Source organism: Psammomys obesus, unplaced genomic scaffold, assembly GCF_907164565.1.
Source record: "Psammomys obesus unplaced genomic scaffold, mPsaObe1.curated_primary_1811, whole genome shotgun sequence".
In the NCBI taxonomy this organism is placed as follows: domain Eukaryota; kingdom Metazoa; phylum Chordata; class Mammalia; order Rodentia; family Muridae; genus Psammomys; species Psammomys obesus.
The window spans coordinates 3505216-3520807 of record NW_026592636.1 but is presented as its reverse complement, the minus strand read 5'-3'; the positions used below and the strand labels follow the sequence as shown (position 1 = coordinate 3520807).

The window sequence follows — 15592 nt, the reverse complement described above, 5'->3', positions numbered from 1 at the left end:
GGGAAGGGAAGGGAAGGGAAGGGAAGGGAAGGGAAGGGAAGGGAAGGGAAGGGAAGGGAAGGGAAAGGAAAGGAAAGGAAAGGAAAGGAAAGGAAAGGAAAGGAAAGGAAAGGAAAGGAAAGGAAAGGAAAGGAAAGGAAAGGAAAGGAAAGGAAAGGAAAGGGAAAAAAAGGAAATTTAACAAGCAAACAAAATGGTTAAGACTAAGACCACGTCAGCCTGGTATACAGAGTGAGCTCCAGGACAGCCAAGGCTACAGAGAGGAACCCTGTTTAAAAAAAAAAAAAAAAAAAAAGCAATGGCATTAATCTTAATAAGACACTAGGCCAGCATCAAGACGCCTGTTAGGACAAGAAAAGAATGTAGAACTTAATAAGTATGGGCAAAATTATGGAGAAATTGGAATCCCCGGGCTGGTGGGAATTTAATATGGTGCAGCCCTTTCAGAAATCAGAGGTCCCTGACAAAACTAAACACCGAATCACCAAAGTAGGAACCCACACAAAGGTGTCTACACCCCCCTCAGGGCAGCACTGCTTCAATAGCCAAAAGGCAGAAGTAATCGAGTGTCCACTGACCGATAAGCAGATAAAGTGTAGCCTACAACAGAATACTATCCACCCTTCAAAGGAAAGGCCTTTCTAGTGCAGTGAGGAGGGACCGTGAGAACTATGAGACAGGCCCCAAACATACGGCCAGTCTGTATAATTTTACTTACAGAAGGTAAAAAAAAAATTTTTTTTTTACAGAAACAGAGAAAGTTTAGTGGTGGTTGCCAGGGCCCAGAAGGAGAAATGTCCAGTGGGGATTAGAGTTTCAGCTTTATAAGATGCAGAAAGATTGCATCTTATAAATATTGTGGTGAGGGTACACAGCCATGAACATCCTAATGCCATGAGCTACATGCTTAAATGTGGTTAACGCGGCAAATCGTATGCATGCCTGCCACAATTGAAGGGTTCTGCGGGACACACAGCCCAACAACAGAGCACTTGCCTAGCGTGCATGGGGATCTGTTTCCAGGGCCCAGCGCTGGATTTTAAAGAAGGTTATTTTGAGCCAGATGTGGTGACGCGCATCTGTACTCCCACTGCTTGGAAACTGAAGTCACCCTGAGCTACACACTGATGTAAGGCCAGCCTTAGCTACATGCGACCCTGTTTAGAATACGAAAACAAAACTCTGTGGGTGACATTCCGGGAGGGGGCCGAGGACCGCAGGACCCGACCCACAGACGTCGTTGTGGCCAGGAGTCAGCGGGCAAGGCCTCCATTCCCAGCAGTGCTCCCAGATAAGTGTGAGCAAAGGGCGCTGATGGCCCGCTAGCTGGAGAGACGGGCGGGAGGGCTGGTGAGATGGCTCAGCAGGTTAAGCAGATGCTGCGAAAGCCAGGCAACCCGAGGTTCATTTCCAGAGCCGACAGGATGGAAGGAAAGAACCAACTCCTCAAAAAAATTGTCCTCTGACCCCCACGTGCGTCCCGGGGCTATCCCACCTCCACCGTGCACACTTGCATGCATGTATGTTCAAGAATATGCGCATGCAATAATTACAAAGAATTAAAAAGGCAGATGGCTGGAGGGGTCATGTCCAACACGGCATCGTGGACTGCTTACAGAGCGTGGGGGCACAGGGTGTGTGCCACCTTGTCCGCAGCCCTGACCGCCTTGACCCACAAGGAATGGATTGTCCCAAGAACCCACACTGCGGCAGAGATGGGGGCCTTTGGGAAAGATCTGCGGGACCCGAGGCCGAAGCTTAGGAGCTGCCCATCCGGTTTCCCAGTCCACTTACGAGGCCACCTCTATGGCCCGAACCATACCTACCTGCCATGCGGACAGCTCAGGCTGGGCTGCAGCCTCACCCAGGGAGGGGTAGCCAGTGAGTGACACCGGGCCGGCTCCTGCGCACCAGCCAGCACCAGCCCCCAGGTCTCAGTGCTCCCCTCCTCAGTTGTCCTCCGTCCAGGTCTCTGGCCGAGGCTTGTCCTCCTGAGCTGGGCACCTGCTCTGGATGTTCTTAAAGCCTGGCTCCCGGATGTTCGGGAGGCGTCTCCAAACCACCTCTGACTGTAGTCTCTGGAGCTGGGCCACTGGCTGGGTTCAGCTCTGGGGGCAGGCTCGTGCGGAAGGGGGCAGGTGGGGAGGTTGTGACGTGGCAAAGCTCCCCTTCACCCCTCCTGGTCCTCTCTCCCTTCTCCGGCTAAGAGCCCCCCAGCTATTCCTGATCAATGGGCCCCAGTGCAGGTGGGGGCGGGGTGCCATCTTGAGGACAGCCTGGTGTCCACAGGGGCTGGGCTCTGGCTAGATGGAAGGGCTGAAGGGAAGGCAGCAGGAGAGGCAGCGAAGGCCGGGTGCAGAAGTGATGCCCTCCCTCCTAGCCTAAGACCCCAGCCAACTGATCCTGTTCCCACCAGCCTACGGCTCCTCCCTGCAAGGAACGAGCAGGAAACACGAGAGGCAGGGAGAGCCCCAGACTGTGTGGTCATGTATTTACACCCAGTGAGCAATCTCTGCCTGTGATGATCCAGCCTCAGCTGAAGAGCAGAGGTTGTGCCCTCACATAATGTTCACGGGTAGACTGAGGCAGCCTGAGCACCTCCTCCGAGCCAGCTTCCCCATCTGTCCTGAGGGAAACTGAGTCACTGCTCAAGGGTGGGGCTTCCCAGGCCACCTCAGCCGACCCTTGGGGGAGTGTCCAGGCTTCCTCAGTCTGGTGCTGGGAGGCTAGGTTCATAGAGACCATGGTTTCTGCTGGAGGCAGCCAGCCCTGCACAGATCTAAACTCCACTGTGTGGAGGACACTGACATTGGCTTTGGAGATTTCAGCCAGGTAAGAAAGGAGTGTTGTCTGCTGGCCAAAGCCCACCAGCATCTCCAAGGGCCTCTGATAAAGTATACCCCTAGCCCTCCTGTTCTGGCATTCAGTGTGGTGGGTGGAGGGTAGAGAGGTTCGGGGATCCTGTCCCAGTCTTAGCAGTTCCTCCTCTGCCCGGATCCTCAGAATTGGCCAGCCTAGGTTCTGTTGGCTCTTGACATGTGTGTGTATGCGTGTGTGCGCCTGCCTTTGATACATGTAATAGGAAACACACACACACGAGCATAAACACACTAACTCACATGTCTACATGCACACTCATGAGCTCAAAGGCTCACCCGTGACAGGACCATGGACGGGGCTTCTGCGTGTGTAGTCCCTCCACGCAGCCCGGCACATGAACACACGAGCGCCGTGCAAGGAGCCATCCAGCACCCCTCCCTAACTGCTCTGCCTCCCTGCCCCAGGCTCCTGCTGGCCCCGATGCCCTCTCATCCATCTTGCCTGCCAGCTGGTCCCTGGCGCAGCCATATCCTTCACACCTCCTCATCTCACAGCTCAATACCAGCAGACGGCATGGCAGCCGTGGCCGCAGGGAGATGAATGGGCCAGGCAGACTGCAGAGGCCGAGAGCGAGGCTGCGGGAGGGCAGAACTCTGGGCCCCGGCTCTGGGGTTTGCAATGCTGTGCCTTCCCAGCAGGGCACACCACTGGGCTGTTCCCCCTCATGCCAATGTGTGAGGGAGGGTTGGTGGAGAAGGTGGTGGGGGTGAGGCAGCCTTGGCTTCCTGCCTTCTCTCTTGGGCTTTCTTCTTCCCCGGCCCAGGCCACCTCCCCCCAGTACCCTTGCCCTGGGTGTACCCCGTCTGCAATCCTGACTCCTCTAAACCACCTGGAAATTTGCTTCATGCAGATCACCCCAAAAGAACGCTTGTAGGCCTAGGACTCCTGGGAACACACACATATTCTAAGGACCCCTGGATAAGCACAGCTGTGTGTGCTACTTGGGCACATGTCTGTAGGGGACTGGGGATCCCCCCTGCACCCCTGAAAGTCCCTCTCTAGATCTTCCTCCACATAGATTTCTATCCCCAGGATGTGTGGCCAAATGTGGGCACAGAAAAGGCTACCACTGGACCCAGGTTCAAGGTTACACTGGCTGGCCCTCCCCCAGTTTCCCCTTCAGTATGCCTATATGTGCGGGTCCACGCATGATCCTGGGGACATCCCTCCCCTCCTCCCCTCACCTCCCTAATCAAAGAGAGACCTCGATGGGCAAAGAACAGGAACCATGGTTTCTGGGCACATTCCATTTTATATCATGGCATTGGTTGTCTGGCAAAGACATGGTGCCCAGGGTGGGATGGGGATCCTGGGCTTGGGACTGTGCCTTGGGACCCATTGTTCAGATAGGGAAACTGAGGTATGACTTGGGTTAGGAAGCCACGGTGGGGCTGGAGGTCAGCCCTGGCAGAGCAGGCACTGAGATCTGGATCTTCTCAGATTTCAGGAAAGCCACGTGCTTCTCGTAGTAGGCGGCCTCATTAACGAACACAGGGTATACAATGGAGTCCCCTTCATACAGCACATCTTCACCACTGAACAGCTTGAAGATGGGATCACCAGGCCTCAGTGGCTCAAAGTCATGGTCCTGGGAGAGAAGAGCCAAAGCCAAGGCTGCTGGGGCTATGACCTCTGCCCCCTACCCCAGGAGGGAGTAACCCCAGCCTTGCCAAGAAACACTGCTTAGAGACAGGATTAGTTCTGAGAAATGTGTCACCAGGCGGTTTTGCCGTTTCAAGAACATCGTCAAAGTGGGTTTCCTAGTAAGGGGGACAGGGACTGTTTCTGACATGAACTCAAACGCTGGCTCTTTGACCTCACCCCGCCCCCCAAGGGAGAAGCAGCCTTGGTAGGCCACAGAGGAAAACATTGCAGCCAGTCCTGAAGAAACCTGATAAGCTATCAGATGGAAGGGGAGGAGGATCTCCCCTATCAGTGGACTTGGAAAGGGATAGGGAAGAAATCAGGGAGGGAGAGTGGGATTGGAAGGGAATGAGGGAGGGGGCTACAACTGGGATACAAAGTTAATAAACTGTAACTAATATTAAAAAAAATTTTTAATTAAAAAAAGAACATCATGGTGTGTACTATGCAAATTAAGATGGCTATGACGTGGTCAAGAAATACTCTCTCACCAGAATCGTTCCTGCATACAGTCTCTTGGACAAAAATATAAAAACATGCTTATATTTTTAAAGGTAAAAATCCCTAAAATAACTATTGTTTTGATTTTTGTTTGTTGTTTTATTTTGTTTCTTTTGAGACAGAGTTTCTCTGTGTAGCCTTGGTTGTCCTGGACTTACCTTGTAGATCAGGGTGGCCTCGAACTCACAGAGATCTACTTGCCTCTGCCTCCGAGTGCTGGGATTACAAGCGTGCCCCACCGCACTCGGCTTAAAATAATTATTGTTACATAGCATTTGCAAAGCGTGTGGGCAGGTCTGGTGTGAGATGCTCTCCCGGGTGTCAAAAATGAGCTGGAAAATTACTAAGACTCCTGCAGAAAAAGGCTGCAGGACTGCACAAGCTCCTGCTCAACAGCGACCCCGTGTGGAAAGTCCACTCATTGACACGGGGCTGCTCAAGCAGCCATGGGAAAAGAATATTTGCACCGCCCAGCAGGTGACATGGGTTCTGTCCCCCTCCCCTCTGCTTCTCCAGTCAAAGGAGGACAGCGACTCCAAACGCTAGGCCAGCGGGGGCTCTAGGTGCAGGTATGGACTGGCCCAGCCTTGGGCCCAGCTCGGGATTCTGAGGTACTGGAGGCTTGGTTGCTCAGGGTATCCTCCCGTACCCCTCCCTAACACCAACCTGTAGCCGAGGGTGCACAGTGCCGGCCAGACCGCCGTCGGAGGTGCGTGGGAAGTCCACGGCGCCTAACTTCCTGTAGCCCTCCATCTCAAAGGCGGGGAAGGCCTTGCCTGGGTAGAGGCTGGGTGTGACCACCTCTGGTTTTCTGGAACCAGCCCTCTCCCCAGACTTCAGTTTCCCTGCAAAGCTATCGGAGGGTCTCACCTTGGTTGAAGAGCTCGATGAAGTCCAGGATGGACATCACCAGGGCTCTCACCTGGGAGAACAGGTCAGCCCGCAGCACGCCCTGAGGCTGGGGGCCTATCTCCAGAGCTGGGGCCAGGAAGGGAGATGTCAGGCAGGTGCCCCATTGGAGGTGACTCGATACTCATAGGAGAGATCCTGCCAGGCTGGGGCCTGGTTCCATCCTCCAAGGGATCTACCTGCTTCCAACTCCGCCTCTCCAGGCTGACTCCACCCCTCCTGGCCCCTTCCTCTCCCTTCTTCCCTCCCTCCCTCCCTCCCTCCCTCCCTCCCTCCCTCCCTCTCCCCCTCCCGCTCTTCCCACCCCCAGCTCACCGATTCCATTCTTGGACACAGATTCCAAGCTGTAGGTTTCATTCTGGGATGTTTCGTACTCCAAGAAGCGGCAGGGCAGGTCCGGGTTCTGCATCTGTGGGGTGAGATGAGCCAGTCAGGACCCAGGCACTGAGGCTGGGAGAGAGACGTACAGGAAGCACAGGGTCACCCACCCGGCCCACATCCCTCCCTTGGTTGGATGGTTCCAGAGCAGCATCTGGAGTCCTTGCAAGCGGGAGGCCCCTGGGAACAAGGGCCAGGCTGAGGTGACCCTGGCCACTCTGCCCTCTCCCCAGCGTCTGACTACCTGTAGGTAGTGGCACAGGTGCAAGTTGAACACGGTGTAGGGAGATTCAGAGATGATGCAGACGCCAGTGTTAGCTGTGGTGTTGTGCAGGTCCAGGATAAAGTCAAAGGCCTGGTCTGTGCCTTTGGGCCCCAGGAGCTGGTTCAACTCTCGGGCTCTCGTCACCTCATACGGGTCATCGGGGGTGGCTTCGGAACTTTGGGGAAAGGAACAGGGGACGCCAGTCCCCATCACCTCAGTCAGCCTCCTTTTCCTTGGCTAACTTCTCACCCCTTGGGGAAACTGGCTGAGAGGCCACCTCTACACAAAGGCTGCTCTTGGCCGGGCCGGAGGCTTCACCAGGGCCCCCCCGCCCCCGGCCATCCCGCTCTTCCTCTGTGTCCCCAGTAACCTGAGGCTCACATCTTTGCTCCTATTCCCCATGCGTGTCTCACTCCATCCAACTGGTAAGAGTGTGGCCTAAGTAAGGTTCACAATCAGGACAGACTTCCTGGAAGAGGTGACATTGGCTTGGATCTCTCTAACCCAGAGGATCACTGAGCAAAGGCAGAGGTGCCTTGCTGGCCACAGAGGCAGATCTGTTGGGGTACTAGAACCTGCCTGTGACTCAGCCAACCTGGCCAAGGGTACTCACCGGAGGAAGGTAAGGGTGAAAGTACGGTTAAGATCTCGGTCCATGTAGCGGCGACAGGCAGCTGTGGCTGCCGGGTTGGCCAGAACTGGCATGGCCGAGAAGCTGGCTCTCTGCAGCTCCCCTGGGGCCTTCAGCCAGTGCCGGGCCAGGTGGACGCCACACATCTCATTTCCGTGGGTGCCCCCAATCACAGCCACACGGCGCAGGGGTTCCCGGGGCGCGGGCAGGGAGGTCATCCCAGAGTGGAGATGTGGAGCTTAGTATCCAGACAGGAGGGTGCGCTCCCCAGGCCCTGAGGAGTCGGAGGCAGGGGGCTGCCTGTGAAGAGGTGTCAGCTGTGTCCCACCTGTACCCGGAAGCCAAGCTCAAGAGAACCTGAGGACAATTTTTCTGTCCTTGAAACCTCGGTCCCTGTTCTGGGACATTCTTTGAGGGTGAGTGTCGCTCCTCTTTCTGCTTTTCTCTCTGAGGAGACACTTCCCTTGATGCTGTGAGAAGGAAGTTTTTTTCACCTAAGCTGAGAGAAGGGACTCAGACACTCAGAAGGCGGGCTGGTCCCACCCACACCCCCATCACCATAGGAGAATCATGCACACATTTTACAGATGGTAAAAGCCAATGCCAGGCTTTCCAGGGAGAGAAGACTGTCGTTCCCTTAGCTGTGCAGCAAGTGTCTGGGTTCCAGGCTACCTCTGCACCCTCCTCTGAACTGGCCGGAAGCCTCCAAGAGGCCGCTTACCTTCTGGGCTTCCCTAGGCCCAGGCCTGATGTACAGGCCTCCTGGATGGCTGGATTTATAGGCCTGCAGGCCCGGGCAGGAAGTGTTTGTGTTGGCTGGGAACCAGGGGCTGCTGGGCTGGAAGCCAGGCATTCAAAGTTCACAGGGCCCCGCCCCCACCCCTAAGCTCCACCCACCCCCACCCACCACAGCCTGCTGGGTCCAGCTCCCTAGGGCAGGTTTCAGCCCTTGCCCTCTGCTCCTCGCTCCTTGAACTGGGACAGTTCTCCCTGCGAGGGCCTGCGGGGGGCTCCTGGTATAAGTTATACTTGCCCTTGGAAAATAAATCACAGAGATTCCCGACCTGAAATCATGACTCCCAGTCCTCAGAAAGGACTTGGCTTTGCTGACTGGCAGGTACCGGGGGTCCAGTACCCGGTCCAAGGCCCTCATGGTGTTTTGCCCGGATCCGCCCAGAGAGCTGCTTTCTTTGAGACTATTTAAGGCAGACAGCAGCGGGTAGTGATTTGGTTTTGGCCACACCAGCCCTGTACTTTAGGGACCACCAGAAAAGGAGTCCCCCTTCCCTCCATGGCTTTCCCTCTGAATCTCCCTGTCTCTGCAACTCGTGGTACCTGTGGGGGCTGTGGGGCTCATACCTTTAGCTCACTGATGGCTCAAACGAAATTGCAAAATGTTTTGCCTCCTAGTCTTTGTGGTGGCTGTCAGGGACGCTGTAACTGAAATGGCTTTGCTCGCTCCCTTTTGGGAAACAGCCTTCAGACCCAGTTTACAGGTGTGGAAGGTAAGGCTCAGCAGAGAAGCTCAGGGTGCACTGAACACAGGGGACAGATGGACCTGGAAGACGGGCTGTGACCCGTTCCTCTCTCTGCTGCCTCTGTGGCGTCCTGGGGGAGGACAGAGGAGAAGACTGGTTCCCTGACCCAGGGCTGGCCCTCCTACCAAGCTCAGCTGTCCACTGGCAGGAACAGAGCGCTGTTCAGAGGTCACTGAAGAAAGAAGCAAGATGGAGGCAGTGAACCGTGCAGCCCACTTAACCATCCAATTAACTATGTCCACTCGCTGGCCACACCTGGGGGCTGAGATCAGGCCTTGTGTTCCAGGATGTCCTCACATCCTGGAGGAACAAGACTGAGTTCCTGCTGAAGAGCCAAGCCTGGCAGACAGTTTGGGGGCTCTGGGTGGCTGGGGGCCTCTGTGCTAGCCTTCCTCAAAGCCACTTAGATCACACTCTAGCCTGAACGTGTCCTCTTACCCTCCCCAACCCCATGGCACTGGGAACAGTGGGGCCCTGTGGCTTACTTTTGTTTTCGCAGGGGCAGCTGTCCTTTGGTTAATTGCTGGAGGTGGTGACATGTTATCCAGGAACTCTTTCTGTTGTCTGGGGCCTTGGCTGAGGGAGGCCAGGGACCTCCATAAGGCCTATGCAGAAGGTCACAGAACCTTTCATCAACAGTTTCTGGGAGCTGTACACCCAGCCCTTCCCCTGCAGGTGACAGGGGCTGTTGGAGGGGTGAGTCAGGCTGCCTGTTCCCCCCAACCCCAACCCCTGCTCTGCTCCAGCCCAAAGCCTGGCTGTTTAGTCTGAAGGCCACCCACCTACTGGAGTCCTGCTCTGCCTCAGAAGTGGGAACTTCTTGCTTAAGTTGGCTGTTGAGGGGGGTGGTGGGTTCAGGGTCCTTCCTGCCAGGAGGTGCAGAGCTCCAGCTAAGGATGGGCCCCACTTCCTGTGCTGGAACTAGCTTCTCTTGTTTCTAGTTATGTACAGAGGCTATGGCAGGCCCAATGAGTTATGCCCCTGAGCCCCAGGAAATAGATGGGTCCCCTGACAAGCTGTGTGACCTGGAGAAAAGGCAGTGCTTTCCCTGGGCCTTGGAACCTGCATGGGAAACGAGGGTGAGGCAGCTCTGAGACTGAGACAGCTGGGGGGAGTAGGGGCAAGGACCCCCCAAGATGAGCAAAGGCTAGAGCCCAACATCTCTCTAGGTAGGGAAATTGAGGCCCAGAAAGATGTCAGAACTAAGCTACCCCCATCCCACCCCACCCCAAGTTGTAAATCTTGATCCAAGAGGGGCTTGGGGCCTGGGATCCACGCCTGAGGATCACGGACCCAGTGGCTTTGGAGCCCCAGCCTGCCCCTCCACTCTCCTGACTAGGCTTGTGGCTCCCTTTGTCAGCGCTCAGCTCCTCTGGTGGGCCTGCCTGTTACTTCTTCGTCAAGGTTGGACAGCCCTGCTCCCTGTGCCTGGCCTGCTGAGCCCTCCAGGGATGTGACATGGCCACTCTCCTCCCAGCATCTCCAGACCCCTGCCTCTGTCTGTCCTTCACAGTTGACCTCCCATCTCTCTTCTGGTGGCTCCCAAGGTGACATCGGAGACACGTAGCTGCTCCTCCAGCTTCCTTCTGGGACAGCTATTAGTATTTTATTTTTAATACCACATACAACAGATGTGATATGAAAGAGATTCATTGGATGGAGGTGGAGAGAGAGAGAGAAAGAGAGAGAGACATGGTGGGGGGGTGACCCCAGGAGAGAAACTGAGGCAGAGAGTTCAAGAAGAGAGGAGAGAGAGATAAGAGCACCAAAATGTGTATTACACGGTGAGGAGAAGCCCCTGCCCTGCAAAGTTTAGGTTAGAGGGTGGGATTTGCCAACCGGCTCAGAGACCATGAGGCCTTCACCTGGAGAAGGAGGGGAGGAAGTGGTCAGAAAAGGCCTGGGAATGGAGGGGAGTGTAGCCAGCACCACAGGAGAAAGGAGAGCACCAGCTGGGGTAAAAGGTTCAGGAAATGAGAAGTTTAAATTTTGAGCCTCGCTGAAGTGAAGACCTGCAAGGAGGTTAGCCACGTGTGGACTGACTGGGAGCCCTGTGGCCAGGCCACCATCACTAGTTCTCAGGGCCAGGATCTGGCCTTGAGGATGGGGACACTTCTCAAAGTGTGCATGGCTAGCTGGGGGGAGGGAGAGACAGGAGGCAGCGGAGGGGTGACCTTGTTCCCTGCCCCTCGACTCTCCCCCACCTGCAGGACCAGCTCTGGCTGGGTACGGGAGGGGGGGAGTGGGGGTGGAATGACAGACATTCTGTCCTTTGTCTGCTTTCTAGCGATCAGGTGCTTGGGTGAGAAGAGAGGGCAGGACTTCAGTGGCCATGCTGGGGTAGAGAGGCCTGGAAAGTCTCCTTGTAGTCCTTCTGGAGGGCACTGAGAACTCTCTGTGGTTCACAGGCGCGGCCCCGGGGAACAGCTCCGTCCTTTGCCCTCTGCATCCTGTCAGGCAAGACATTTTGTACTTGGTGCCACTGCAGGGAGCTGAGGCTGCAGCTCAAGGGACAGCATCCTGCTTTCTGTGCCTGTGATCAACACTCCATGACCAGAGCCCCGTGGGAGGAGAGGGTTTACAAGCCTCTGCAAATCCACCTGAGGGAAGTCAGGGCAGGAACTCAAGGCAGAGCCTGACAGCAGGAGCTGAAGCAGAGGCCTTGGAGGAACACTGCTTCCTGAACTGCTCCTCGTGGCTTGCTCAGCCTGCTTTTTTACACAACCCTGGACCACCTGCCCAGAGATTGCCCCGCCCACTGTGACCTGGGCCCTCCCCATGTCACTCATTGATCGAAGAAATGACGCTGCCGGCCAAACTGTTGGGGACATTTTTAAATTAAGGTTCCCTCTTTCCAAATGACTCTAGTTTATGTCCACTTGTCAAATGACTATCAGCACAGGCCGTACAAGAGGGGGAGGCCCCTTGCCATGGTCTCATACAGACATGTGCCCCTACCCACGTCCTCCGTACTACCAGACGTGGCCTCCCAAAGCCCATTTACGCTCCAGACCTCGAGTCCTGCTGCAAGCTCTGCCTCTCCACCACCTTCTCTGTGGCCTCTGAGTCCCTTCAGCTCCTGCTCCAGCCCTGTCCTGCTGGCTGCTTCTTGCTAACTTGATGTCCTGGACTTGGATGGGGAAGGATGACTCACGTGTATTGTGGATTTTCTGATGGCTGATCCGGTGGCTGATGACTACTGTGGGCCCAGCAGCTACAGCTGGATTTCACCATGACCCCTCTGGAGCCCCAGGGTGGCTTGCAAACCTGCCACTCACCTGCCCACCTGCTCATTAACCCACCAGTCTCAACATTCAAACACTCCACCCTGCCAGCCATCTTCTGCTCTTCTAGCCATAGCAGGTACCTCCTCTCATCTATCTGTTATCCTCTCCACCTGCCCATAAGTCCCTGTTACATACCTCTGCTGTGTCCCCCATGTTCCATTCTGGAGGTGCCATCACCCCACATCTCCAAGACCACACTTCTTTTAATTTTCTCAACCTCAGGCCACTAGCTCAGCTTTCCTGTGACTCTAAGGATGAGGAGCCCAGAGAGCCAGGGCTGGGAATGGGAATAGCTCCAGGGTAGGGACTAGGGGAGAACAAGAAGCCAATCCCAGGGGCCTGACATCCTGTCTACTCAGCCGTCAGTCCCATGATCCTCAGCAAGGGCCACCAACCCTCGGTTCTATCCCTGCTTTCCTCTGTGAACTCAGCACAAACCTGACTGGACTCAAGGCCTCGGTTTCCCCATGTCCAGAGGAAATTTCCAGTTTTTTGTTTGTTTTTTGAGGCAGGGTCTCTACATATCCCTGACTGTCTTGGAACTCACTATGTAGACCAGGCCAGCCTTACAAAGGTCCACCTGTCTCTGCCTCCCAAGTGCTGGGATTAAAGGCTTGAATCAGCACACCCAGTTCAAAGCCTCCATTTTTAAAGTTTTATTTTATTTTATTTTCCAAGTATGAGTATTTTGCCTACACGAATGTCTGTGTATCACATGCCCGGTACCTGCTGAGGCCAGAAGAGGGTGTTGGATTTCTTAGAACTGGAGTCACAGATGGTTGTGAGTTGCCACGTGAGTGCTGGGAATTGAACCCAGGTCCTCTGGAAGAGCAGCCAGTGCTCTTAACCACTGAGCTCTCTCTTTAACCCCAAATCTCCAAGAATTTCATGTTTTACCTCTCATTATTTCTTTCTAGGTGTGAAATTGTGGTCATCACATGTACACAGCCCTGCCTGGGTCCAGAGCAGACATGACTAATCAACCTCGATTTCCTTCTTAATCATGCTATTTCCTGGCCTGCCATCATTTGAACTGAACTGTGCTCTGTCATGTCATTTCTGCTGAGTCATGGGCGGCAGGGGGGGGGAGAATAGGGGGGGTGTGGGGGATGGAGTGTGTGTGGAACCTTCTGAAGCCACGAACTTTCCCCTGGGACTTGGCCTTGTTCGGATCATTTGATAGAAGCCACAGGAAAGGAACCAATGAACACGCTTCAGACAGATTCCACCAATTAAGCTGGTCTTGATTCCAGATCATGTCTCTTCAGGGGGCAAAGCCACCCTCCAGCTGTGGATGGAGCTGTGAGAGGCTGCTCTGTCTTTTGGGACCCTGTCTGTGAGCTGACAGAAAAAGCCCTCCCCCACTTCTCCACCCCCCCTCAGTCAACAGATCTGCCCAACCTTGGAGGGAGGGGCTCCTCTGTCAGCAGACCTGTCTAAGCAGAGGGTCAAGAGGCTGCTGAGGGCACTGTGCTGTGGGAAGGGGCTGGACCAGCCACCAGGAAGTCCTGTTGGCTGCAGGTCTGTTCAGAGGAATCGACCAGTGACAGGCTGGCCCAGTCACCTGCCTCCTGGGAACCACTGGGAATCTGGGAGCAGCTGAAAGCTCAGGTAGTTCTGGGCTGGGGCAGCAGGAGGGTGGAATCGGGTGTCATTCACAGGATGGTGCAGCTCTGGGAGCCCATGGCCCAGCTTATGAACTGCTGGTTCCAGGGACCATAGGGCGGGTAACGGAGGTCGTTCAGCTTTTCCATCCCTGGGCTGCGCAGCAGACAGGCGCGCTGGTGGGAGAAGGTGTCGAAGGAGAACTTGCCGTGGTACCTGCCCATGCCGCTGTGGCCTGTAAGGACACAGAGAACGAGGGTGTAGGGCAGCTCTGCTGGCCAGCCTGGGCAGCAGCCACCTGCTAGGGCAGAAGCCCTGTGCTTGCAAGGGAGCTCAGAGAACAGCAGGCAACAAAGTTTAGAGTAGGGTAACTGAGGCCCTAAGAGGCCCAGAACCTAGATCCAGGTAGAGTACCCAAGATTAAGGGTGGACTGTGGAGGGGTCCAGGAACTCACCAACTCCCCCCAGGGGCAGGGCTGGTAGGGTCAGGTAGAGGAAGCCATCATTGCCTCCAAAGCCACCACTGCTGGTACGTTCCAACATTTGGTTCACCACCTGAAGGAGGTGGAAGTGAGCAGCGGTGAGCGGGTGAGTCCTGACAGTCCCCCTGGGAGAGCAAAGAGTCCTCACCTCCGCCTTGCCTCTCCCAGCACTGAGCAGTCCCTTATTTTAAGCACCCGCTAGGGGGTGCACTTTGTAGGGCCATGTCCATTACCATAACCTCGAGGAGATCATTGTTTGCGTCCTTCAATCCCATAGCAGTTTGGCTTGTGAGGAATTTTGCAGTGGCAACCTCATACAGCAAGCGGAGACTACCCCAGCCAGGACAGATAGCTGGACAGTTCTGCACCTGGCACCTGTGTCTCTGCTTGTGCCCTGCCTCACCTTTCTTTTTTCTTTTTTTTTTTTTTAAGATGTATTTATTTATTATGTATATAGTGTTCTGCCTGGATGTGCGCCTACACACCAGAAGAGGGCACCAGATCTCATTACAGATAGTTGTGAGCCACCACGTATCTGCTGGGACTTGAACTCGGGACTTCCGGAAGGGCAGTCAGTGCTCTTAACCTCTGAGCCAACTCTCCAGCCCTTCGACCCTGTCTTAAGGTGTTTTTGTTGCAGTATTCAACGGAACCAGGCTGGCTGCTGAAACTTGCAGCATCAGTCTAAAGCCTCAGGCAGGAGGCCTGGCTAATCTGTCCCCTTCTCACTTTCTCCTGCCAGGCCCCACCTGGTTGGAGTTGGAAAAGGCATACAATGCCAGTGGCTTCTCCCGCTTGTTGATGAAGTTGATGGCCTCATCCAGACTCCTTATGGTCACCAAAGGCAGGATGGGCCCAAAGATCTCTTCCTGCATCACAGGCTCTGTCTCCCGCACATCTACCAGCACTGTGGGGGCTGTGGACAAAGGGAGAAACAGCCTTGCTTGTTATCAGGGTTTGGATGGGAACAAGGCTCCGGACTGGGGAGTCTCGGGATCTGACCTCTCAGGACTCTAGGGTCTGAGTGTTCAGGGACCTGGCCTCATGGGGCAATGAAAAACAAATGGAAGTTTAAGCTTATGAAACTGGGGTCCCAGCTCAGTAAGCCTAAAGCTGTGGGGCCTAAGGTTAGAACTGAGGAGTCACAGGCTTAGCAACAGTTATGGCACCACAATCATCGGTGAACCCAAGAACACAAGGACTCGTGTTGGAGCTCACACTCAGGGTCCAACAGGGCCCTCTCCAGAATGGAAGGGTCTCAGTCCAGGTGGGCTGTGGGCCAGCGAACAGGCAGGAGACTCACCAATGTAGCGTTCTCCCTCATCGCTCTGGCCACCGATGGCCACGCGGCCACAGCCCAGCAGTCCCTGGAGACGCTTGAAGTGTTTCTGGTTGATGATTCTGCCCAGGTTGGGGGAGGTCTGAGGGTTGTCTCCGTAGAAACGCGTGATGGCATTCTGCAGGGCAGGCAC

The 15592-nt window shown here is 55.2% G+C and overlaps 2 protein-coding genes across 7 annotated transcripts in view; both read right to left on the bottom strand.

Moving 5' to 3' along the window:
• Positions 1-4112: 4112 nt before the first annotated feature.
• Acy3 (aminoacylase 3) lies at positions 4113-8033 on the bottom strand. 6 transcript variants are annotated; one of them, XM_055614772.1, is made up of 7 exons: positions 7930-8032; positions 7191-7678; positions 6557-6752; positions 6250-6343; positions 5896-6003; positions 5692-5801; positions 4113-4468 (listed from the first exon to the last, which is right to left on the bottom strand). In XM_055614772.1, the coding sequence occupies exons 2-7, from the start codon at positions 7424-7426 to the stop codon at positions 4253-4255; spliced, it is 960 nt and encodes a 319-aa protein (XP_055470747.1). In that variant the 5' UTR covers positions 7427-7678; positions 7930-8032; the 3' UTR covers positions 4113-4252. The 6 variants fall into 6 exon arrangements, with proteins under 6 accessions (XP_055470747.1, XP_055470748.1, XP_055470746.1 ...); XM_055614773.1 differs by having other exon boundaries at positions 7191-7536; XM_055614771.1 differs by having other exon boundaries at positions 7191-7508.
• Positions 8034-13596: 5563 nt separating this feature from the next.
• The window catches only part of LOC129682344 (aldehyde dehydrogenase family 3 member B2-like), a 2154-nt gene continuing 158 nt past the window's right edge, over positions 13597-15592 (bottom strand). The window contains exons 2-5 of the mRNA XM_055614660.1: positions 15424-15589; positions 14870-15036; positions 14094-14193; positions 13597-13873 (exon numbers count right to left, since the gene is read on the bottom strand). Of these exons, the coding sequence (XP_055470635.1) occupies positions 13689-13873; positions 14094-14193; positions 14870-15036; positions 15424-15589 (618 nt within the window). The 3' untranslated portion in view covers positions 13597-13688. The remainder of the gene's footprint in view (positions 13874-14093; positions 14194-14869; positions 15037-15423; positions 15590-15592) is intronic.